The following is a 24,568-nucleotide window of genomic DNA, read 5'->3' on the forward strand; positions in this document are numbered from 1 at the left end:
GGTTAGAATTTTGTTCCTTGGTGCACATTTACTGTTTCTTTCCCAGCGCTATCACATCTCTGCCAACTCGTCTCAGCTGCTCGTTCCACCCACTTGATTGACATTTTTCTGATTTGCAAACCTTATTTTAACTAGCTATTGTTTTCATTATATGTAATAAAATAATTCAATCTTTTGATTCTATTTGTATTTCAAGGTTACTTTGCCTTGTAATGAGATGTGACGACGAAGATATACCTTTAAGACATCTTAAAGCAGAAATAGTGTGTGCTCTCAGCTGAGATCTGTGTGTATTCAAGAGAGAACTGATGTCAAGGGTTTGTCTTCCAGCAGTGAATTAGAATTGAGATATTTTCGCTTTGGATAGAAACACTGGGTAAAGCACTCTGCTATTTTTATTCAGGTCTTCAACTTTGGAATTCAGTTTTCCGTGGGCATGAACAGATATCGCTCTGGTGAAACGCACGGCACATAATGAAGTTCTGGTCTGCAGTAACCAAGTCACTTTGTTATCCTGCATCTGTTTCTGTGAATCATAGAATCATGGAATGAGGGAGCTGCAAGCCCATCCAGTTCCACCCCCCGCCAGGGGCAGGGACACCTTCCCCTGGATCCGGTTGCTCCAAGCCCCTTCCCACCTGTCTGGAACCCCTGCGGAGGGGGGGGTCAGCCGCAGAGGGGCGGGTTCGCTTCGTCAGCGCCCGGCTGGAAGGAGGGGCTGTCCTGACTCCGAACGAGCCCTCGGGAAAATAACAGAATAGGCATGAGCTGTCAGGGCGCGTTTATGCAGGTGCTCGGGCGGGGCTCGGCCCCGGGGAACCGCGGCTGCGGGGAGCGAGAACGAGTGCTTCGGTTCGAAACTCCCGCGGCTCACAGCGCCCGCCCCGCCCATGGCCAATCCGCGCCGCCTCCGCCCGATGAGAGGGGGCACCGCCTCCGTCCAACCAGCGCGGGCGCCGCCGCTGACGTCACGGGGCGGCCGTTGCCCGGCGATTTCGAAAGCGCCGCCATGGCGGAGCCGCCGCCCGCCCGTGAGGGGAGCTCAGGTAGAGGGGGTGAGGGCAGCGCTTCGTTGATGGGGGGAAAATGCCCGGGCCGCGGCCACCAGGGAGCGATCGCGCCGTGCTGGGGGCGGCCACTGCGGGGGAGGGTTCGGCCAGAGCCCGCTTAAAGGGCGTGAAACCGTCAGAGCCGCGTCCCCTGTGTGTCCGCGGAGGCTCTGTTGGCTCCTCAGGCTGAGGGAGGGATGGTGTCTGTGCCGGTGATGCGGCGCGGGCAGCGCTGTCCCGCCTTCTGCCCGCGTCTGCCCTGTGCTCACAGCGATCCCGAGAGGTGTTCCGGATCGGCTGGTTTGGGACGTGCTCCGGGATACTTCGGATTAGCGCCAGCGAGGCCCGGCGCCTGCGAGGGCGGCGGTGTTACCCGGAGCGCTTTAGGTCTTGTGTATCCATCAAATCGGCGCGTAACGGCAGCGAACAGACCTTGGGACAGGAGAAGAGAGCGCGTAACCCGGGAGGTTCGTCCCATCACCACGGAGAATTTAAGCTGTCTTGTAGAAACCGAGTGCATGGTAGATCTTGTGCCGAACAGGAATTCTTTGGCAATAGAGGAGTGAGTGATGATTGCATTGAACTGACAGTTTGTGGGGTTTGCTGTGTTCCCACTCCTCTCCAGGTCTGCTCCAGGAAGACCATAATTCCTGTAACGATTATGGCAGCCGTGACAAGCTGGGGTCAGCCTTGGGAAGGACTGTGCCCGATGGAAATGTGCTTTTTCCAGATATTTTTCACACTGACCGTCTTTTGTTTTATGAGAGATTTAAAGCTTACCAGGATTACATCTTGGGTAAGTAATTTCTTATTAGAAAAATAACAAGTAGTTAGCCTTCTTGTACTGACTGTTTCTAAATGGAGTCGATTCCACATTAAACTGTGGGATGCTTCCAATAATGGGGACTAGAAGAGATGTAACGTTCTGCCATTGCTTACGCTGCAACCTCGGCAGCTCTAGCTGGTGGAGCAGAGGGCAATGGTTTTAATGCAAGTAAATCATATTTAAATGACTGAAAGGAAAAGGTGCTGACACTGGATTCTGTGTCTTGTTTTAACTGATCTTGCCAGTACTTTGCGTGTAGTAAGGCTGTTTAAGAAAAGGCACAGGTTAGCAGTCTAATACCACTGGCACCGAAACCCCTGGTGCCTGGAAGGTTGAGTACTGGATCTCTTCTCAGGTGAGTCTCCAGCTCTTTCAGTACAGAGACAGACAGCAGAAGACCTGATGGTTTTCATAAGAAGAACAGAATGAAGTCCAGCTTTAGATGTGCTAGAGGAACATTTCAACTGTGGCTTTTGTTTTCCAATGATCTGTAGGAGTTTCGTTTCTTTTCTTGCATAAATGTTATTATCTTACCTTTCTTTTCAGCTGACTGCAAAGCTTCTGAGGTGAAAGAATTCACAGCTGAGTACCTGGAGAAGGTCATGGAGCCATCTGGATGGCAGGCAATCTGGCGCACTAATGTGTTTGAGGTTGTTGTTGAGGTAAATTGAATGCAGTTGCTTGAGTGTTTATCTCCAATTAACATTGTTTACCTCTGTAACAGATATCATTTATCTGTGAGCTTTATGAGCCGAAGAAAATAGTAACTTGCCAGTGATGGCTAGAGCAATTGGAATTTTTTCAAAGGGCTCCTTGATTGAAGCTGGGAGGGGAGGAAGATTGAGTCAGTGCATATAAATCGTGAGGTAGAACTCTGGTCACAGAGGAGAGAAGTACTTAGCCCAGAGCGGGCTGTTGTAATGTAGTCTTTTCAAATATCGGCCTCTGATCACTTGTCATTTTTTTTTATCAGTAAAGTTCTTCCTTTTCACCCACTGTGACACTAACAGCAGCTCTTCCACATTGCTGACTCCTGTCAGAGACCCACTGCGGTTTGCCGGTTTGGGATACTCTTTTTCTAGGCTTCTCAATGTCCAAGTGGTACATCTTTGCAAACCTTCGATGCTCAAACTTGCAGTTCCATCATGTGTTTGAAGAGGGTGAAATGTACCCCCACAGCTTCTCATCCCAATTAATGATTAAATGTTTTTCACTGATTCAGCGTCCCTCTTTAGATTGTTTGCAGCTTGCAGACACTGAAAACTGAGCCCCAGATGAGTTCCTAAGAACTGTTCTGGGGTTATCGCTCCAGCTGAAGCTTCCCTTTCCTATGCAGTGAGCATTGGTCTGTGTGGGTCAGCTGGCACTTGTGGTGTGGCCTGGTGACCTATGCATCACGTTAGCCTCCCTCAGCTGCAGCTAAGGTCCGAGAATTCTTAATAACTGTTTCTTCTGACAGGTTATTGATGTGGAGTACTCGGCTTTGAAAGCAGTTGTGCAATTCAGTGAGCCTTTCCTGTGCGATTTGCGGGATAGCACCTTTACCTTGGAATGCATGCAGGAACTGTTGGAGCTGAAGGAGCGTCGGATACCCCTGCAGGAGCTGTGGGTAGTGTATGATGAATCAGGAGAGTTTGACCAGACAGCACTTGCCGTAGAGCACGTCAGGTAGGAAAATGCTCCAGCTTTAACTTTTGTCTTGAAGTGCTGCACTCTGGTAGTACCCATGGGTGCTGCCCCGAGTCCTTGTCGTGCTGGCAGCTTTACCAGCCAAGGTTTCCAAAGTAAATCTGATGACTGGTACTACTAGGAGGCTGCCAACAAAGAAAATCTGTGGTGTCCTCTGCAGCGGCAGGTAATCACACAATCACAAGGCATGTTTGGCTACAGATTATGGTCAGTCTTTCTCTGTCAGAAAGGGATTAGTATTCCCAGTGCTGCTGTCTCTACTCAGGTAAAAGTGGCCTCCTTTGTGGGACTAAAAGCTTCCTTTGTTTTAAAAGGTTCTTCTACCAGTGCATCTGGAGGACCTGGGACGAGGAGGAGGAGGATGATTTTGATTACTTTGTGCGATGTGTTGAGCCTCGGCTGAGACTGTAAGTGCAACGTATTTGATGTTTGGGTAGGATGGCAGGGAGGAGCGACATGGGAACAGTGACGCACGACTAGATTGAGAACAAACTCCTGTTTGCTAGTAAATCAGAGCAAGTTTGTTCTAACAGCATTCACTGGCTGATAGTCAAGATTTTGTATGGAAAGAGTGCAACTGAGGGTGCCACTGGGTTTCTGAAGCCTGTGTAATTCTTGACCTTCCATCAGGTGGCACTCCACACCCAGCTATAGCCTCCTGCAAGTTGCAGGTGTAGGAATTGTAGTCCTAGTTACAGCTGGCGTGGGATGCTTTGATACTTCTGGAGGTAGACTAAGAACCAGAATGGAACCAAATATTAAAAAAAAAGTGTAAACTGATCATGCTGAAGGAGGAATGAATGCATTCCTTTCCCTAGTGGGATTAGTGGGCGTTGGGTTTTCTGAAGGAGAGTTTTTAATGCTGCCCAGCCATATGGAACTGAAGCAGTGCAAAAGAACACAATTTGATTATATCTTTTAGGATGCTAAATAACCATAAAACATACCTGGAACAAATAATTGAAAAGGGATTTTTACTGTAGGCTTATACCTGAGATTTGACAGACTCTTTCTTCAGCCTTTCATTAGGACCAGTTTTCAATTCCTTTACTTATTTGAACTTAGTGTTGCGAGTGTCCAGAAATGTGCGTGTCACTGGGATCCTGGTTTGGCACTGCTGTGGTGCTGGGGAGCTACATCAGTAACTTATAACCCACCCCGGAATGCCATTTAGAACAGGACATCACAGGTGCTGCAATGTAGCACATGCCTTACAAAGAAAATGAGTATAATTACCGCCACTGTAAAGGTGGCTGCAGCCTTCCCTTTCAAAAAGGACAGCGTGTGATGTGGGACGTCTCTGGTACGCCTGTATTTTCCTGAGATCATACGCGTTAGAGGGAAGTGTTACATGTGGCAATTGTACCTGTTTCTGAAGCATTTGTGCTTGCATGCTCCAGCAAACAGCCCTTCTGTAGTTGTGGTTTTGGAGCCTCGCGTGGAGTGCAATCAGAACTCAATTATGTGCTATGGGATAATGTTTTTATTATTTAATGCTGTGTGTGGCCTTGCAGCCATTTTGGTGAGAATCCACAATGATTAAACAATGTATTCAAGCAGAAAAGTAAACATTATCCCTTCTGATTCTCCTATGCCATTCTTGATACGAAGCCTGTCCTCCAAGACACACTGGTCTTGGTGCTATCCTGTGATCTAAGGACTGCTGTCAGCTCAGCAATAATGTTCATCTTCAATGCATGGAAACATACGATGCTTTAAAATTTCCCTGTCTCTGGTGTGCACTGTTTTAATGAGAACAGACAGCGTCTCTGTGCTGCAATTAGGTTGTACTAGTCTTCTCAGGCAGGTAAAGCTGTGTGAGCTGTTTAACTACAGCTTGAAAAAACAAGTTAGCTTTATGCGCTGTCATAGTGAGCAGCTCTAAAACATAGAGTGTGCCTTTCAGGGCCAAATTATGTACAACATAGTTTTCTTCAAATATTTTATATTTCTATGTTGCTATAATTTCTTCTGTTAATCACCCTGCATTGACCTACTCTGCCTCTGGTAACCCTGTTCCCAGAACTTTGTGAGGCTTTATGTTTTCGTACATCCTGTTCACTGGAACTGTACAGATGTTGACTGCTCTGACTATGGATTCTTGCTCTTTGCAGCACGCTTTGAGTGCACCCTTGAAAGAACCTCTGAAAGTTGAGGGACCATCTTTGCCCTTATGTCACGTAGCCTCGTGGATAGAGGCATTTCTGCTATGCTCAGTTGGTTCCCTATAAAAATGGGATGAGATAATTAAACCTTGTTTTGTTTGTATCATTAATTGCTGTCCAGCTTTTTTGTATTGACCATGATTGGTGCTGGAGTTGTTGGCACTGTCTAGCTGGCAGATGGCCTCGTCACTCGGACTTTGTCAGTGCAGCTCTGGGCTGGCTTCTTCTGGCCTGAAAGTTCATTTGTAGAAGTTACTCTTGGGGTGGTACAGAATTTAGTATGCAGCACCTTCACATCTTCACCTGGTGCCTATAATGCATTTCTTATTCATTCTGCAGTTTTGTTCAGGTAGGTCTGTAGATCATTGCTAACAGACTGCATAATAAACGATTTTTTCTTTTATTTCAGATATTTTCTCATTTTTTAAATAATTACTTAAAAATAGATTAATTTTTATATCTAGTAGCCTTCTAAATTCTTACAATTTTTGTATGTTTATGCCTCTGTTTTAGAGGCAGTTTCTGATAATTGTGTATGATCTTTCCAAGTGGATGGGGAACTATTTAGAAAGTAATATCTTCGTGTCTGTTCAGGCTGTTGGTTTTGCCACTTTCAGAAAAAATAAAAAGCGTTGATATAGACTGCAGAGAACTTTGACTAAAGAACTGGTACAGATCTCGGGTTCTCTCCGGGGTTTGCATTTGATCTTTCAGAATTGTAACTGGGAGGTGCACTGACCCCTTGCTCTGAATTGCAGGCATTATGACATCCTTGAACACCGTGTGCCTTCTGGGCTCGTAGCTGACTACCAGAACCTGTTGTCTCAGTGTGAAGAGGTTTACCGGAGGTTTTTAAACGTGAGGAACAGCATACCAAGCAGTGATTCAGACTCGGAGGTAGAAAATGTCTCCATGGTGGAAGGACTAAAATTGTATGAGGAAATAGAGCACTTAAAGCAAAAGCTAAAACTGATTGAGAATCCCCTGCTGAGGTACTCAGGGGTTTGTGCAAGGAGGGCGGCTCTGTGGGGAACCGCACTAAACTTTATAGCATTACTAAGGAACCGATGGCTTTGCTCGTTTCAGGTATGTGTTTGGTTACCAAAAATACAGTGGTCTCCAAGCTAAAGGATCGAGACCAGCAGGTACCAGGATCACTCATGTCGTTTCTTCAACTGTGACCACAAGTCTGTTGCAGGCACTGATAAGGGACAAACTTTGCCCTGAACCTTGTGGCAAAGAACTAGAAATACAGGTACAGTAACAGGGATTTTCTCTCTGCCAATATGTTTTTGTCCTTAGTGTGTGGAAGAATAAATTCATCACGTGCAAGATACTACACTTGCACAATGTTGTTGCTTGTCAGTTCAAAAAAAACCCACTACAATAAGTGGTAAGATGGGATGATACAAATAACTTTAATTCATTTGAGTCTGCTCAGCAATCTGAACAATTTCCTTCCTATACGTAGGAAATGATGAGATAAACTTTCTGTGATAATTCTACAATGAAACATGGTAAGGTGTAATACTTACATTTAGTTTGGAAATACCTGCATCTTTTGATGCTACTGACAGCGATCTAGAGTTTGAAGAAAGAAATGGCATTCAGTTGCTTTTGTTATGTGTTGGAATTACATTTATTTTAAGGCAGTTATGTTTAGTGAATTCAGACAGGACTTATCACTTCAGCACTGAAGAACAGTCTGGATTCCTTGGGCCTAAATGAGATTGCTTGCTGTATTCGTATCAAGTTCATGAATTACACATGTGCAAAATGGAGCCCCAGGGAAGGCTCTGGATTAACATCTGGGCTATAAATCAGATTTTTTTACTTGGCAATTGAAAAATGCTCTCATGGTGCTTACCCTGGAATTTGCTGGGAAGCAGTAAATGTGCAATTTTTCTGTATGATTTTATCCTTCAATACAGAATCCCCCAGTAATATTTCTGAAGGTTATCAGCCTGCCCTCTTTGGTCAAAGGTAAAGGACCATGTGGACCCTGTATTTGTCACTGTACAATCTCAGCTCTGTTTTAGGGTGACCTGCTCTGGAAGCAAGGGGTTCTGTCAGTGTCCAGTCCAGCTCAAGTCTAGTTGCAGAGTTGTTTGTGTTTGTTTTCTTCACTTTCTGTTATCTGTCCCTTCAGTAATTCATGGCAAGCCACTTGAGGCACAATTCGACTCTTGGCTGGGAACCAAGGCCATATTGAGGTTTGTGTTCTGGTGCATATGCTCTTCAATCTGTCTCTCTGCCCCAGTTTCCTTCTAGGGGAATGGACATGACACAAACATCAAAGGAATGGTTTAAGGCTATTTTTGTCCAGTGAGTGTGATTCTTGAATTGTGTATTATTAATGCCATTAAAAAGTGTTTCTTCTAAGCAAAAGCAGCAACATTAAATGAAGAGCAAGGTTTAGGGGCATAATGTATCCATTTTGATAGTGTTTCGAGGAGCTGATTATATTATTTGTCTTTTACAGTTTCACAGTGATCTACTGACAGCTGTAAATGCCTGTTATGAAGGAGACAGAGTTGTCATCTGTCCTGGTCATTATGTTGTATATGGCGTGTTCTGCATTGCTGATTCAGTTGAACTTGAAGGTATAAGGCTTGCTGTATAATGCTCCTTAAAACAAACTGGATATCTTAAATGAGCTCTGCGTAAGGGTTTACGTTTTGCAGAGTTTGGCGGGAGCGTTGCCTCTTTCTTTGTGGAGCCATATCTGATGTGGGATGGAGTAACCTCTTTTCTTCATTTCCTCCTGTTTGTCTGGCTAGATCCTGATTATTTACGTAACAGAGGGTTCAAAAGAAACATGAAGGACTTTATTTTTTTCAAGAAGGCATGAAAGTCATTCTGAGAGGCTTCAGTTTTTAGAGTCAGTAACTTAAGAGTACATACGAGATGTCCTTTTTCTTCTCCACTTCAGGGGTACACTGAGAGGTACAGCCAGTGTAGCCCTGGTGAGTATGGAGGGGAAGAGCCCAGTGCTGTCAGAACTTGGTTCCTGGCACTAACTGCATGTCAGTGATGGAGGGACTGCCAGCATGAACCTACATTGTGTGAACGGCAAGGGTACAGGAGAGAGTTCTTGATTTAACATGTATTTAGTCTGTAGAAACAGACACAGCATATGCAATTTCATTTTTCTTGCAAAGTATTTGTGTTTGAAGTCCTTCTGCCTTACCTGGGATATGCAGCTACCTCTGCCTCACAGTTCTGTGTGCAATTCCTCAGCTTTAGGCATGCACGCTCTGCTGCAATGTAATTGGCTGTATATCACCGGGGCTTATGCAGCTGCTCAGATACTTATTCAGCTTCTTTTCTTGTCAGAACTTCTTAATGGGCAGAAGGCTGGGAGTTTAATTTCCTGCAGTTCTGGACTTTATTTTTCTTGCCCTTCTTGTTTTATGAGCATCATTTTCTTTCTCGCCCTCCTCTTGCCTCCGTGATTTCTATAGAGACACATGCTGACAGACAATGCACCTGCAGGAGAAAGGATCTCGATAAAGCGCTTTATTTATCGGCAAGAATGGCATTGTTCTAAAATTGTGTGGGGTGGTATTTATTGCTCTTCTATCTGTACTGGAAATAACACAAATGGTGCAATAGCACACTGATTAAAGGCTGAGCCGCTCTATTTTAAGGAGTGAGGCACATAAATACATTTCTAGTATAAAACAGGGTATTTAGTTGTCTTATATGGATTCCTGTTATAGAGTTTTTTTATAGCAGTAGTAGCAGCCAAAAACGCTTGACGTCGGAGCATCAAGCAAAACTTTGCTGGCACTAATCTGAGCAGTAGGCTGTTCTGGTGGCATTTTTAGGGATGAAGAGGTGACTCATTCAAGATTTAATGTCTCTTTGCTTAGCAGAGCTTTTAGCATTTTCCAGCCACTGTGCAAGTCAGTGCTAAGGTTGAAAGTATGAGGATTAGTAAGCCAGGGATAAATAAAACCATGCAGGAACTAAGTGAGGTTAAAGCTGCAGGAAATCATGGTAAGGATAACTTTATCGCTTGACAAAAATGTGTAGCAACGGCACCTGAGACTCCGTTTCTGCTTTACTGTAGTTGTTCCAGCTGGATGGGAACCTGTAGCACCAGCCCATCTGATATCTTTGCTCAGTGTTTCTGGATGACAATGGCCTTTATCTCCCATGGAGTCACTCAGCTTCCAGGCAGGTGTAGAGCCATGGCCATGCTGTGCACTGGCCACTCCTGGGGAATCTTTCAGTCTTTATTCCTGGTCTTGTCACCGGCTTCCTGCTGGCTACTAGAACTTCTGCTGCAGAGAGGAAGTGTAAATCAAGCTAAAAAGCATGGTTAGAAATGCCACAGGTAGTCTGCACAACAACTGTTCCTAAAACTCTTGGATAACAACCCCTTTCCATATTGGCAGGAAGTTAAACTAGGTCTGCCTCTTGCTGTCCTGTGGTGTGCTCTTACGTACTGAAATGCCCCATGCCACCCCCTCCCTAGGGGTGCCATAAGTCAGGAACAGCGGGAAAAGACTTCTGAATAACAGTATGGTATGTTGAAGTGTCAGTCACTTCACTTTGTATTAAATCTACTGTCTTTAAACCTTTGTGCCAACTCTTGTTCTAAGGTGTTTTTTTTTTCTTTTTTTTAACCTTTCTGCTTGCATGCTCCAGTATTTGTGCTTGGTTAAGAGCTAGCATCCTTCCCAGGCCTGGCTTATCTGAGTTTGTGCCTTTAGAAAGTGGTAGGACTGAAGCTGCTTTAATAGACGCTGCATTATTGCTTCCTTTATCATGATTCTTGTCAGTAACAAGCAATAAAAGCTTTACGTGTTCATAAATTTCCCTGTAAGTGGTGAAATGCTGACAACTGTGGATGACTTAGTAAATCAGTGTTGGCATATGCTTGTGAAAGTTTTCTTAATCGGAGTTATCTGGAAGCCTATGTAATACAGGAACATAAAATTTTCACCCAAGTTTCATTTAAATAGGGAAGTTGAGTGGAGCTGACTAACTTAAACACCAGGTTCTTTGCACTTTGCACTTACACTTGTGTTGTAGTGGTGATGTTTTTTCCCCTGTGCTCTTTGGAACTCCTGTCTGCTCTAGTGAACTTCTGTACTTTGAAGCCAGACTGCGGGGGCCTGTGCGACGTTGGTTACTGCATCCCCCTGCTCTGTTTGGCTTCTGGGAGTGAGAACTTTGGCTTTGGCAAATGTGAGGTCAGATCCCCTTCTGTTCAGCTGTCTCAAGTAACTGCATTTTATCGTGTGCCATTACAGTAAAGTAACTTGAGTCTGGTTTTGAGTGCCTGTACCTTGGTACAGAGCAGATATAAGGCATAGCCATGTGTGGAAAATCCTATTCAGGATGGTAGATCTCAAATTTTAAACCTCTGCACTTAGTGTAAATGTTGGTTATGTAATAAGCACCTGACTGTTAGTGGTTATTAACCAAACCTGCTTCTTTCACCTCTGCCCTAAGGCTATGGCCTGCCAGATGATATTGTGATAGAAAAACGAGGGAAAGGAGACAACTTTGTTAACTGTACAGGAGCCAATATAAGGATCTCCAGCTTGAAGTTAGTGCAACATGATGCTGTGGAAGGGATTTTAAGTAAGTGTGAAAGCATCTTGACCTTTTTGTGTATCTTTTGTAGTTTACTGTTAGAATTAAATCTGGGACCCAGCGTTAGAGTTTACCAGTTTTGACAAAATATTGTAAAGAGGAGCCTTACAAGTACAAATATCAAGGCTTCCCCCTTTTTTAAATTTGTTTTTAATGTGGACATCAAAGCAACTTCTGCTCTTTGTACTCTCAAGCTATTGTGGCCTTTGCATTCTTGATCATTTGACTTGATCATTCTTCTGCTGCTATAGCAGCCTGAGTCTGACTGTTTGCCGGCCTATGCCGGGCTACCTGGAAAAGGAAATAATTCCTTTTTCCACAAAAGAATCCCCCTGGCAATATTCAGCTGTAGCTGAACCAGCCAGCTCTCTGCTGAGGAGTGGCAGAGGCTCTAGAACTGGTGTAGGACTCACAGCACATTGAAACTGAGGCACAAATAATTGTTATATCCAATGATTCCATTGGCCGTGACCTTCTGTCTTTGCAGGAGGTGCTAATTAATACTTTGCCTCAAACAGACATTTGAATTTAAACATAGTAAAACGTTTATTAATGCCTGTATGAAGGTATTTGATATTGTATTAATTCAGAGGTCTCTTAGGGATGCAAGGAAAAGAATAGTCGCTCTTTAAAAAAAAAAAAAAAAAAAGGCAAGAAACCTCAAAGACAGATGACTCATGCTTCCTTGCAGCAGTGTTGCAGTGTTCCTGCTTGTGTTAGAAATCCAAGTAGGAGTTCAAACCACATGTGAGCAAATTGGCAAAATAAACCCGAGGTGGATAAAATTAACAGTAATTTTATCGCACTGCAAAAATGCTACAAGCCCATCTATCTGCAGGAGGACTTTGCCTTTGCATAACCGATCCGTTTAATGGTACTTGTTTTCTGTGTGTGTAGATGTGCATCATGGGAAAACCACCCTGGAGAATTGTGTGTTGCAATGCAAAACTACAGGCATAACAGTGCGGACATCAGCTGAGCTATTGATGAAAAAGTCAGATCTGTATGGTGCAAAGGTACAAACAAATTCTTAACTCTGGCTTCTTTCCTAAAGTAAAATAATACAGGAAGTTTGCTGCTGGGAAATAATACAGGCAGTAATGGGATGGCTTGAGAGAACCTTTGTAAATTCAGTGTTACTGGGCTTGAGATCGGTCCCAAGGCTCTTGTCACCACCAGTAGCGTCTGGTGAGGTGTCTCATGCTGATTTGTGTAGCAATATGGAAGTGATGTACTAACAGGGCACATCTGTGAAGTAATTGCTCCTGTGCCCCTGGACTTATTAATCTCCTGCAATACTGTTAAAGTGATTTTCTGTTTTCTCTGCCCATAAATAATTTTCTCATTAAGCCTTGCATTTGTTCTGCAAATGAAATGCCCTTTTTGGACACTGTGTCCTTCGATTCTTACAGGAGGATGATAAACACAGAATTGAACTCCGATTAGGACATTTCAAAGAATGATAGGGCTTTATGTGTTGAGGTGGATAACTAAGGAAAAGGAAAAAACGCAAGGCTGTGCAGTTAATCTTCAACAGACCTTTTATGGACTGGTGGCAATAATATTATCCATAGGGTCTCAGCCTTGGGTGTTGCTACTCAAGTTGGTTAACAAAGCCGTGAAGCTGGAGTGGTTACACGATTTTGCATTGCGCATGCTGGTAGATGAACACAAAGATCCGCCATAGGGCTGTCAAGTGAAACCGGAAACGTCTCTGAACTGTTGGTGAACCTCCATCAATTTTATCTTGCAGGGTGCTGGTGTGGAAATATATCCAGGTAGTACGTGCACCCTGTTGGACAATGGCATACACCACTGCAAGGAAGGAATACTCATAAAGGTCAGTTCAAGGCCGAACATACTTGCTTTTCAAAAGCTTATAGCTGCGAGAATTAATGTTCCTAACTTGTGTTTAGGTTGGCCTAAAACCTTGCTGCCTTATGGTAGAACACGTATATGTGCTTTATGGTGATGATGGTATTTGTTCGCCTTGCATTAATCCACAAAAGCAGTATGCTCATTTTATTTATTTGCCAGAAAGAAAATGCCTTTTGCAATGTCACTTGCATAGGCAATTAATGGAATTCTAGCCAATGCACAGAACTTGTTCTACCCAAAACCAGAATATTTGGCATCCCTTTAGTTGGATGTAACATGTTGGATTTCCATTTCTTTGCTGTAGAACTTCTTAGACGAACATTATGACATCCCCAAAATAACCATGGTCAATAATATGGTCCATAATAATGAAGGATACGGTGTGGTCCTGGTTAGGCCAATGATGCCCTCTGACGTAAAGGATGCTTCAGCAGAGAGAACAAAAGGTATTTTACTCTTCCTAGAGGAAACAGCTAAAAATGGTAAATCTGGCATACCCAGTATTGGGACTGCACAATCCACTATCAAGTCTCTTAAATTTTCTAATAACATCTGGATTGGTGTAGCTGAAATAAATCTTCCTGTCAGAATTTCCTAAAGGATGCTGCAGAGAAATGCTGGGAATATTTGCTTCGTGGTCTGTAAGCACGTCCATGGTGAAGTCTTTACCTGCCGGTTCTGTGCTCCTTGTTGAGCAGCACCTGTGACTGATGGCCTCCTTGGGTCATACAGAAACACAAGTGTCACCAGCAGGAAAGCAGATGTGGCTGCTCTTACAGCTGTTCTTGTTCATGGTTATTCTCTGCTCATTCTCTTGTGCTTTAGAGCAGACGTGCTCCCAGCACAGAAAAATTCTGCAGTAATAAAATGCCACAACTGCATTTCTCATATCTTATTCAAGAACTATCACTGCCCAAGTGCTAAACCCGCTGTAATTTTCTCTAATATCACTGTCACTTGGCAACTTGAAGTCATCTCAAGAAGGAACCTTTTCCTTAAGCATCCTGCAGTGTATTTGGAACATGTGGCTGTCACTAAGTAGTCATCCAGAAAGGGAGTGAGGTGAGAATATTAAGCCTGAAGAAAACTGAATTCCAGGAACTTTAAACGCTTTTGCTGTTTTACATGATTTTTGATGATGTTGTTATTGTTCCCTGACTTAGGGAATACACAACCTGCCCAGTTGGGTGATGGGACAGCCTGTGTAGAGGGCTCCAGGCAAGAAAAACTTCCCGAGTGTGTAACTGGTGAGTTGAAGCTGTATGAGCAAGCTGGGATTGCTGAACAAGCTGAAGACAATGATGAAATTGCAAATGAACTTGGGGCTACTTCTGTGAAGAAAAGTCAGATGCAGAAGAAAAGATTGAGTGAACTGGGAATCACAGAAGCTGATGACAACTTAATGTCACAAGAAATGTTTGTTTCTATTGTGGGAAATCAGTTCAAATGGAATGGGAAAGGAAGTTTTGGTACCTTTCTTTTCTGACTATCCCGACTCCTAATGGCACTGCAGTAAGATTTGCACAAGGTATTTTCACTGTTGCTTTCCAAGGAGTTAACCTGTTCCATCAGCCTTCCATAATGTCACTAAATGTGACAAATATTTATTAATAGTATAAATATTGCATGTGGAGACTTTGCTTCCTTGCTCAGAAGTATGGGTAACATGGAAAACTGAACTCTAGTGTAGAGACTGTGTGTTTATTCTGCTAATCTGTGTATTGCCACTTTGCCAGTGCCCCGATGAATTTTCAGTGTACTTAATTAACTTCTCATTGTAATAAAAATCTTTGAAGAAAGAAAATATGGATAGGGCTCATCATGGAAGAGTGGACAACATATGTGCAGCGATTTGTGGTACATGTTCCTCCATATTTTGAAGCGTCACTTTCTGCGGCTGGCTCCTGTAAGAGCTGGACAAAAATTGTCCATTTTAATGTCCAATTTAAATTTTGTCCATTGGATCGAAGCTAGTGAAATGCTCTTCCTCAGGAACGTAGTTTTTGACTGCCCTGTTTCTTACCTGAAGGATTTTGTAGAACACAGCGTTTGGAAGGGGAGCATCATTCAGTCTTCTGTGCCTCCTGAGCCCAGCTGATTACTGCCAATGGCTACCAGTGCCTGTGCACCTTTTCCTTACTGAGGAGAACTCCATCAATCTGAATAAAGAGAAATCAAACTAGATGTCTGTCTGTTAGCAGTATTCATACTGTACCTTTCAGTGCATTACTCTGAAATTTTTAAACCTGTATGCCCCTCATAGCAGCTGAGCTTTTGGAAATGAATGGGAAATTTAAGAAATGACTTTACACTGCGCTCTTCCCAGCCCACAGCTGTGAAACGTACAGTGAAACAGAGGCACTGCAGTGGCTCACTGTTGCACACAATTAGTTTTTATTTGAGGGAGAAACTGGAAGGACTGCCTGATTGAAGACTCGTCTTTCTCGGTGCCTCTCTGGTTTTCAGTTACAAATCTGGATGTGTTAAGCCTTTTGTACTGTCTCTGGAGCTGTAGGTCAGTTTTTGAACTGTTGTGTGAACTGTATGTAGGAAAATAGGAATGTGCAAGTGATTTGGGACGCCCTGTGAATGAGTCAAATGTGGTGTTAAGAAAGGAAAGGCATGTTGCCAGCAATTTGACTTTGGAATAATTTCTGAAAGTAGCTTAGCAGATGTATGCCTTCACCAGAAATGACTGCCTCACCTGGAAGTGGATGTGAATAGTCTGCTCCAAATTTTTCACTCTGTCTGTTCTTAAACGAAGAAGAGAATCAAAATTCACTTCAGTACATGACTTGTTTGACTGTGAGCAGCTGAAAGAACAGAAAAGAGAAAGGTGTGATCTACAAGCATTTTTTTCATTCTGCAAGCCATGGAATTCATTGCAGGTTTCCTTGCCCACTGCTGCGGGCTTTGTTCCACTCAGGACGTGACTTCAGGACTCGGCTTTGCCTTTTGATGAACACAGACACCACTGCAGTATCTCAACATACACAAATGCCTAAATGTAAAGAGTGAAGTGAAAGCCTGATGTTTCTGGCAAGAGTTTAGCATCTTAGGCCATTCACCAGGTCATGTGCCATGTTTCATGCTTTGATATTATGCCTTTCCTTCCCGAGTGTAATCTTTATTAAAAATGTCTGGGGCTAAAAACTATAAATTTGTGCTTCTTTCTGCTCACCTTTCAAAAGTCTAGTTCTCCTGAGTGAGCTGCCTTTGTGATGTGTGGGTAGCATTGCTTTCTCTTGCACTTCATTTTAAGGCTGGCTTATCTCTTGACAGCCTCTTATCTCCCTTTCTTAAAATTTAGCATTACATTTATGAAGATACCTATAAAAGTAGAACTCTTCTGCTTCCAAAACCAGCACAGTTTTGCCTGTTCCTGTGGCAGATGCCAACAATGACTCCATTGTGCAGGTTGTCAGTGGGTCCATGAGCAAAATGTGAAAAGACGAGGCTGCTGGTACAACTTCCAGCCACTTCCTTTGTGCGGAATTGTGTTATAAAACTGTGGTTCAATACTTGATGACACTTGAGCCTCTAGGGACTGAACTTTGAAGGGAGCCTCCCCATCTGAGAGCTGTCCTTCCAGTCAGTTATGTCACTGATAAATCTAAGTTTCTTTGTTTGGCAGCTTTAATTCCCCTTTGAAGTGCGGAAGGAGAGATGGATGAATATAAAAGGAAAGAACTGTTGACTAACTTAAGGTTTGTACACTCAACTCGAAGCAATGTGTTTTGTTAGTAGATTATATCTTTGAAATTACAAATTCTGTTTCTTCTCTGTAATTTTTTTCTTAAATCTTCATTTTTCTTACATTTTACAATTTTCTTAAACTTCTTAATTTTTCCTTAAAATTGTTCGATGTTCCAGCAATGACTAATGATCTGCTCTCCTCTCTGGGAATGTTCCCTGCCTCCTAAATGACAAACTAATTCCAGAATGTTGTAAAAGAAAAGCTGGTAAAAACATTTAGTTTCAATAAATGTATAAGCAGCTGCAAAATAACTTTCTCTCAGGATGAGATTTCCCCATTCTGTTGGTCTAGCTTGTTGTTCTTTGACTTACTACATTTTGTACTTATTAAATTAAAATTGACCCCATGGCTTACAACAGGGCCAGAACCAACTAGATATTGTCTCTCTGGCTTTTACCCTATTTGTTCCTTTCTCAAATCTTCGCAACTTTGGGCTTTGTCTTTAAACTTTTCCCTGTCCCTTCGTGTCTTTCCTGAGTATTTCCAGGAGGAACCAGCTGCATGCAGCATGTCCTGTCCCTACCTGTCACCCGAACCCTGGACAGTAATGCATGACAACTGTATTCACCTTATCTTTCCAATGACTGATTGGATCAATAGTCCTGTTCTCTGAATCTGCTTTTCCCAAAGGATTCCTGGACAATACAGATTGTGGTAAATAAGCATTGATATTTACATATTTTCAGCTAGGTTAATGAAAATGATACGCATTTTACAAGTGTAGCTGTGAGACTAGAGGATATGAAACAGCCTTTGAGGCAGATCTGTTTAGTTGGAGCTTTTAGTTTAAAACTCAGTAAATTATTAATTAGACAAAATGAAATTAATAGCCTGCTATATATATTATTTTTTCCTCCAGAAAGTGGTAACAAAGAAGTCATACATGTATTTTTAATGGTGTTGAAGTAACCATTGCTATCAAGCTTCCACTTTAATGCCTGCTAACCTTACCTCAAGTGGAATATATGGAATAGATTTTTGAACTCCTACTACATGCTTACTGCTTTGTCAGTCCAGTCACTGTAGTATCTCAAGCCATCTGTCACTGTCCCTTCTCGCAGCAGGGATGCTTTCCCAGTTACGCTGTTATAAACTCTAAACCATTGGCATGGAAGAGTAATATTGCTGGGCATTTTACTGCTCAGCCAGAAGGCTACATTAAGGGAAAAAGGAACGTGATGTAAGATTTTTTTCAGGGGGAAGGCAAGGGGGTATATGATTTTAAATTTGAATGAGAATCTTTCTAACAGTACCAGATGGTAGAACAATCTTTGTATTCTTGGCTTCTGGACTGCTGTTGGGGTTTGCTGTGTGTTCTGAAGGACAGTTGCTGGCTTGCCTGTTCTTGCTTCTCGGAACTCTCTGCCACCCACAAACGCTATTTGAAAACGATATTCATGCAGTGTGTGGGAGTTAAACGCCAACAGCAGGCGTTCAGTGTGTGGCATCGGTGCTGCACAGGAACAGATGGAATGGTGTATGGACTGCTGGGGACCGGCAACCTGACCAGTTGCTGGATCCCACAGCTGCATTTCCATGTTCTGAGTACTTTCTTGTAGGAGGTAGGCTACTGTCCAGATGGATTTGACAAAAAATTTAGGGATATGCATAAGTCTTCACTCCAAAATCTTTACACTTGCTTCTTCCTGAAATACACAGCCTGCCCACTGTTTCAAGTTTGAGCTGGAGGAGCAGGTATTTGTTCCAATATGACATTCCTATTCAGTAGGTAATTTGTATTTGTCTTATGTATTTCTCTGCCTAGCTACTCCATTATTACTTTTTACTAATACTATTTATCTTACCGCTGAATATAACCATGAGCCTGCGGAAGGTCCTACAGCCATTTTCTTCAGTTTAAATTTAGCAAAGGCTGTAATTGTCTCCGATAAGATTTAAGGTTGCTCTTTAAATCTTAAGTGTTCTACTAAACTGCTGTCTACCTGATAGCAATCAGAAGTGGGTATTCATTCCATCAGTTTGCTACCTGCAGTAGTAGGAGCTTTTGCTCATTTCAGAGGCAAGCAGGACTGTTTAGGAAGCAATTTAATAAAAGGTGTTGGTAAACAGAAAACCCATAAATCTGGGATTTCATCAGTTACTTCATTAAAGCAGGCCAAGATTATATTTTTCCCTCATAACTGATCTGAAACATTTCTTTTTGTATTGCTCTAAGAAACGCACACCGCCCAGTCCATAATCTTTGGAGAGTTCCTTCAGCGGTAGCAATGCTGTTTCTCTTCACTGAAGCTCTGGAAAGACAGAATTTATTTGTGCCAGCAAAGTGTTTGCCACATCCATGCACTGTCTGGTTGCATCTTTCCCACCGGGTTAAATACAGCCTATATTTCCATAAATATAGATAGTTCTACATTTTTAATTATTTTTGGTTTTTAGTGTTGTGTACCATTCCTAGGGTTGGAACTAGATGATCTGTAAGGTCCCTTCCAACCCAAACTATTCTATGAATCTGTGATTCTATTGCTTCTTTCATTAAAAACCAACTTCTTTTCTCTTCTTGTCTTTGAAGGAAGCAGTTTCATTAATCATGATGTGCAGCTAGAAACACTGTCCACATGCATGGGACATAGGAAAAAATGTTAGAATTTGTCAGTAATTTTGTTTAAAGAACCGTTGTGATGGAATCCTGTCTTGTTAAATTGGGAACATTTTGCATGCCTCTACTAATTTCAAAAACCAGAAATGCAGGCTATCTGTCAATTAAAAGAAAATAAAATCCCTTGTGTAAAATGGAATGTAAACAGCATTTTGGTGAGGATTTCCCCTTGCTCACGACATTCTTATTGTACAGACCCTTTCCATCCTTAGTTAACAATTATTTTTCTAATCAAAACAAAATGTAAATTGATGCATATTTTGGGCCAGTACTCTGCCTGTGTACCCACGCCTTGTGTTTACCAGGCTTCTCCTGGCCTGCCCTGGTGCTGCAGGTTCCCTCCTCGCAGCCCCATCATCTCCTGCTCACTTCTGTCTGTACTGCAGGAGGCTCCTCCAGCCAGCAATACGTGTCGCTCCAAGGGCGGCCGTGTTTGTTCCATCTCCTTTTTGGCAGTTTCTCATCGCTCCTAGGACAGCAAAGCAAAGCGTCCATCTGCGTGAGCTCTTTTTAGGATAGAACATAACTTTGACTGTAAGCAAACAACAGGAAAGGATGTGGTCTTTCACGTCTCAAAGTATTGACCCAAGAAGCCAAAAGGACCATAATGGTCCATTTTAAAAAGCATTGGTGTCTGCAAGTCAGTCTCGTGATGTCAGTTACCTGTGGCTGGCATTGTCTCTGTGCTGACCCAGATTAGCTGTGAACTGCTGCTGTTACTGGTGTTCCCTGCACACTGGATGTTTGTGCACTCCAGCAGCAGACCAGAGCACAGTGATGATGCAGCAAAAATTCTGTATGGATTTGAAACAAAGCAGAAAACAAACATCTTCAGAAAACATATTTGGGTTTGGAATGAAATGTTCCCAAAATACCATGACACTCGTCAAGCTCTCTAATTGCTGCTGGAGTGCAATCTGTCACAACACTGCCTTGTTCTTGCTTGTTTTACCGTAATGCTTACCTGCTCTAAGTGTGACATATAAAGATGAGTCGTCAAGCAAGCGAATCTCAAGACTGTGCTGTCAGCATATCTGTTAAAATTAACAACTCCCACTCTCGAAGCTTGGTATCAGTAAGAAGGTGTCTCTATTGGCATGAAATGCAGCACCTACAGAAAAGGCTGGATCTGCGAAAGGGGGCAAAAAAGATTCCACCTACTGTAGCGGTCAGTTCTGCAGGTGTGACTTGGCCTTGGAGTCCACGGAGTGGTTATTCTGAGGGTGTGGAGGTGATAGAGGGAGCCTGTGCTGTTGGAATGTGTGCGATGGGGCACTCCAGGGCTCACTCTGGAGCCCTTGTCATTGGATGTTGTGCAATGGAGCACCCTGGGCTCGATCTGGAGCCAGTGCTGTTGGATGTTGTGCGATGGGGCACCCTGGGGCTCGATCCGGAGCTCGTGCCATTGGACGTGGTGCGATGGGGCACCACAGGGCTCGATCTGGAGCCCATGCCGTTGGATGTTGTGCGATGGGGCACCTCGGGGCTTGGTGCATACGGGCTGTGCTGGGGCGGCATGGGCTCTGCTGAAGGTGATGCACAGAGAGGCGGAGGGGAGGTCCTGGCACACCCTGCAGTGCTGCCGACAGCGGAGCATGAACAGGGCATAAACAAAAAGCTTTAGATGGCATATTTGGCCGAATTACTCAGGGAAAGGGTTCTCGGTGTGGCTGGCGGCCGAGTCCCCATCCCTGGAGGGGTTTACAGCGCGTGGATGTGGCGCTCAGGGACGCGGATCAGCGCCGGGGTCGGGCTCCATGACTTGAAAATCTTTTCCCCCCTGAACCACTCGCTCTGACGCGCCCGCCCGCACGGGGGCGCCACTTCCAGAACGTTCGGCGCGGCCACGTGACCCTGCCACGCACGTGACCGCGGGAAGCGCCTCAGGCCGGGGAGGCGATGGGTCCTTATTTGTCGGGTTTCGAGCGGACGCGGCGGGGGCTTGGAGGCTTTCTTCGCCCCGGCGTCCCTGGACCTTTGCGTCCATGGGCTGCTGCCTTCCTGCTGGCTCCGGGACGGGTCCCGGTGAGCTCCTGGGGTTCATTCCCATCTCCGTTTCCCTCTTCCCTGCTAATGTCTCAACCAAGCGGTTTGTTTCCGTGCTATCCTCTAACCCACCAGCCTTCTCCGTCTTCCTCTCTTTCTGCCCTTTCTTTTTGATAAAATAAAGCCCAGACGTGCAAACCAGCAGGTTTTCATTTAGGTTTTCAACGGTGTCACCAGGACCTGGGAATCTGTGATTCTGGTGATACAGCCTGAGCTCGAGCGAAGGCCTGTCCCTGGGTCTCTGCGATGCATGTGGAACAGTTGAATTTAGCACCAATTTGGCACATGAGCTGTTGGAGCGTTGCGATTCCCCTGTAGCCTCCACACTACTCAGTTCTGCTGCTGCTGCTGTTTGGTAAGTGTCTGGATTTCTGTTTCAAGCTGGATTTTGTTGTTCCATAACCACTAGAAGGCACTCCGGTATAAAACTTCCACCAGTCACAGCCCGGGCCTCTGAGAGAGCAGATCACTGGCACACAGGCCTGCTCTAAGTGGCTGAGGACAGCCATGGTCGCTCCTGTGAGGTGCTAACCTTCATGTTAATGTCTGCCCAGCTCCACTGGCAGTTGTGCCCCAGCGCAGACACTGCAGGCCTGTGTGTAGCTCTTGGTGCGATAGTTGCTGCCGTTTCACCAGGCAGCTCCTAGAAAGGTGTGGAGCTGCAGGTGCTGCGGTCTGCGCACCTCACACAGCTGGCGTGCAAGATCCTCACCTGCCAGGCTCAGCTCTCGGGCCTGACCAGAGGGATGTTACTCCACCACCTTTTCTGTGTGAGGACACTTGCAGCATTAAGAGTAACAGTTAAAAGCAACTAGCAGACTAGAAATGTGAGCTCGTTGCTATAGCAACACTAAGTTGCTCTGTATGCTGAGTGCTCGCACTTGGAAATTGCTTCTGTTTTGTGAGTTTATGAGATGTTTCCAGCTTAGTCAGTAGTTTGGAAAACAGCAGATTTTAACTTAAAACGCCATTAAAAATAACTGATATAATATGTAATATAACCTAACTTCTTCTTTTTTCTTCATGTGTAGTTCACGAGTGTTCTGATTCTATACGTTGCAGTGTTGTATTTTGGATTAAATCCCCCCAGACCTCTGGAATTCAATATTGGATCACACTGAGTCTCAATATTTTGGAAAGGTGTTCTGTGAAATTACTTACAGTGCATTTGGTACTTGCCAGTATTTACTGGAAAGGTATGCAGGGCTATATATCCTGATTGGAAAAGGCAGTTGTATTGGAAGAAATCACCTGACTTAAACACACAGTGCCCTGCTTCAGCAGTAGAATCAATAGGCAGCAGATAAAAAACATTGTGTTTGTTTCCAAACGGATTTCCATTGTTTGTTTTAGAGTGTAGGTGATGACAGTTATTATCTGGCAGGTAAAAATTCTTCAGAAAAAGGGCTTTCAAAGAAATTTTGCAGGAGTGAGACATGTTTACTTGCTTTAATCACAGGCTGTGGAGGTGTTGACTATCGGCCATATTTTCCTGCACCTTCCCAATGTAACCGGTCTGTTTCGTGAATGATCACGAAAGCAGCTCTTTTTATCTGTTACCTGTTTCTCTGTAGCTGTCCCATTCCATTCTGTTCTGTGAACGATCGCATCCTGTTATTTGATCACCCATTGCAGTGAGGGTGATGCCTAGTATTCCCTCATAACCAGTATTTCCTGGCTCGAGAGGAAGCAGAGCAGGAAGTCTAAGTTGTGTTTGTTCAGAGGTTGTTTTCCTCAGGTGGGTTTGGTTAGCTTTGTCAACATATCAGCTCATTGTTTTCAGCAGGTGGATGCTGTTTGAAAAGTCCATGCTATGAAATGTCATTTAGCTTTACCGGCACTCTGTGGGGTTTGAGTCTTCTTTGACTATGTGCTGGATGAGTGCTGTTGACCAGAGCAGGTGAATTCTTTGAAGAATTGGAATCTCAATGATGTGCTTTTTGTGCACAAAGGAACGGAAACTTTGTAGACACTGTGGGCCCCAGAGACTAGGAGAGAGCGTGTACACAGAAAATTGCCTTTGACTGTACATTAAAAAAAGGTAGGAACAGCTGTCAGAATGCATTCTGTGTAAAGAAAATTCACTTAAATTAGTAGTACAGTACTACCTTCTAGTTACACGGGTCTCAGAATTGTGTCTGTAACGGCAGCTTAAATTGAAGGGAACTTAAATTGAAGGGATGAGTACCAGTGAAGTGATGAATAGCATTTTCCAGGAGAATAGAAAGTGTTATTCATTTTTCCTAAGGTCCAGGAAGTCTTGGATTTTCAGTTAAATATGCAAAGCAAAACATTATATGTAACAGTGCTCTGATTTTGTTTACTGCATAGTATATGCAAATTGTAGCAGGTGTGGTATTAACAGATCAAAGCTGTGAACGTTTCATTTCATTAGAGGGACGGTATGTCCCTTTTCCCAAAAATGCTATTTCTTCTCAACTGCTGTTGATACAGAGAGCATAATAATGAGAATAGAAATGGACTCCCCTTGAGTGCCTGCATGCAGAGTAACACACAAGCATGAGGGTGTGTATGGTTTTGTGATCTTTGCTCACTGTAAATAGTGTACAAAGAACATAATCCATCAGATATGGTTGCTGATTGCTGTTCAGTCTGTTTCGCAAAGTCACACTGCACTAGATTTCCTGGCTGAGGTCAGATTAAAGGTATTAATAACAAGCACAAGCTGATTGCAGAGGATTTGTAGCAAGCAGCTTTGAAATCAAACTGTATCAAGCGTGCTGCCTATGACAAGCTGGAGATGTGCCGTGAATCCTAACATGCAGCTCAGGCAAGAGTGGTTGAAATGCTGCAGCGGGCACACTCCCACGCAGGCTCCCATCCAGTCAGTTTAGGAGGTAATGCACAAATATACCATTCTTCAGAGCAAAAGGTTTCCTGTATTGCAAACAGTGAAGGTTTTTGGATGGA

General features: G+C 43.7%; 1 protein-coding gene across 1 annotated transcript in view; it reads left to right on the forward strand.

Moving 5' to 3' along the window:
• Positions 1–881: 881 nt before the first annotated feature.
• SHCBP1 (SHC binding and spindle associated 1) overlaps positions 882–24,568 on the forward strand; it is a 255,291-nt gene continuing 231,604 nt past the window's right edge. Inside the window, exons 1-14 of the mRNA XM_054078490.1 lie at positions 882–1,046; positions 1,675–1,845; positions 2,422–2,537; positions 3,335–3,543; positions 3,879–3,971; positions 6,488–6,721; positions 6,816–6,984; positions 8,212–8,332; positions 11,196–11,327; positions 12,237–12,355; positions 13,093–13,179; positions 13,522–13,663; positions 14,381–16,924; positions 21,795–21,992. Of these exons, the coding sequence (XP_053934465.1) occupies positions 1,010–1,046; positions 1,675–1,845; positions 2,422–2,537; positions 3,335–3,543; positions 3,879–3,971; positions 6,488–6,721; positions 6,816–6,984; positions 8,212–8,332; positions 11,196–11,327; positions 12,237–12,355; positions 13,093–13,179; positions 13,522–13,663; positions 14,381–14,703 (1,953 nt within the window). The 5' untranslated portion in view covers positions 882–1,009 and the 3' untranslated portion in view covers positions 14,704–16,924; positions 21,795–21,992. The remainder of the gene's footprint in view (positions 1,047–1,674; positions 1,846–2,421; positions 2,538–3,334; positions 3,544–3,878; positions 3,972–6,487; positions 6,722–6,815; positions 6,985–8,211; positions 8,333–11,195; positions 11,328–12,236; positions 12,356–13,092; positions 13,180–13,521; positions 13,664–14,380; positions 16,925–21,794; positions 21,993–24,568) is intronic.

The sequence above is a fragment of the Cuculus canorus genome, chromosome 13, assembly GCF_017976375.1.
Source record: "Cuculus canorus isolate bCucCan1 chromosome 13, bCucCan1.pri, whole genome shotgun sequence".
NCBI classification, from domain to species: domain Eukaryota; kingdom Metazoa; phylum Chordata; class Aves; order Cuculiformes; family Cuculidae; genus Cuculus; species Cuculus canorus.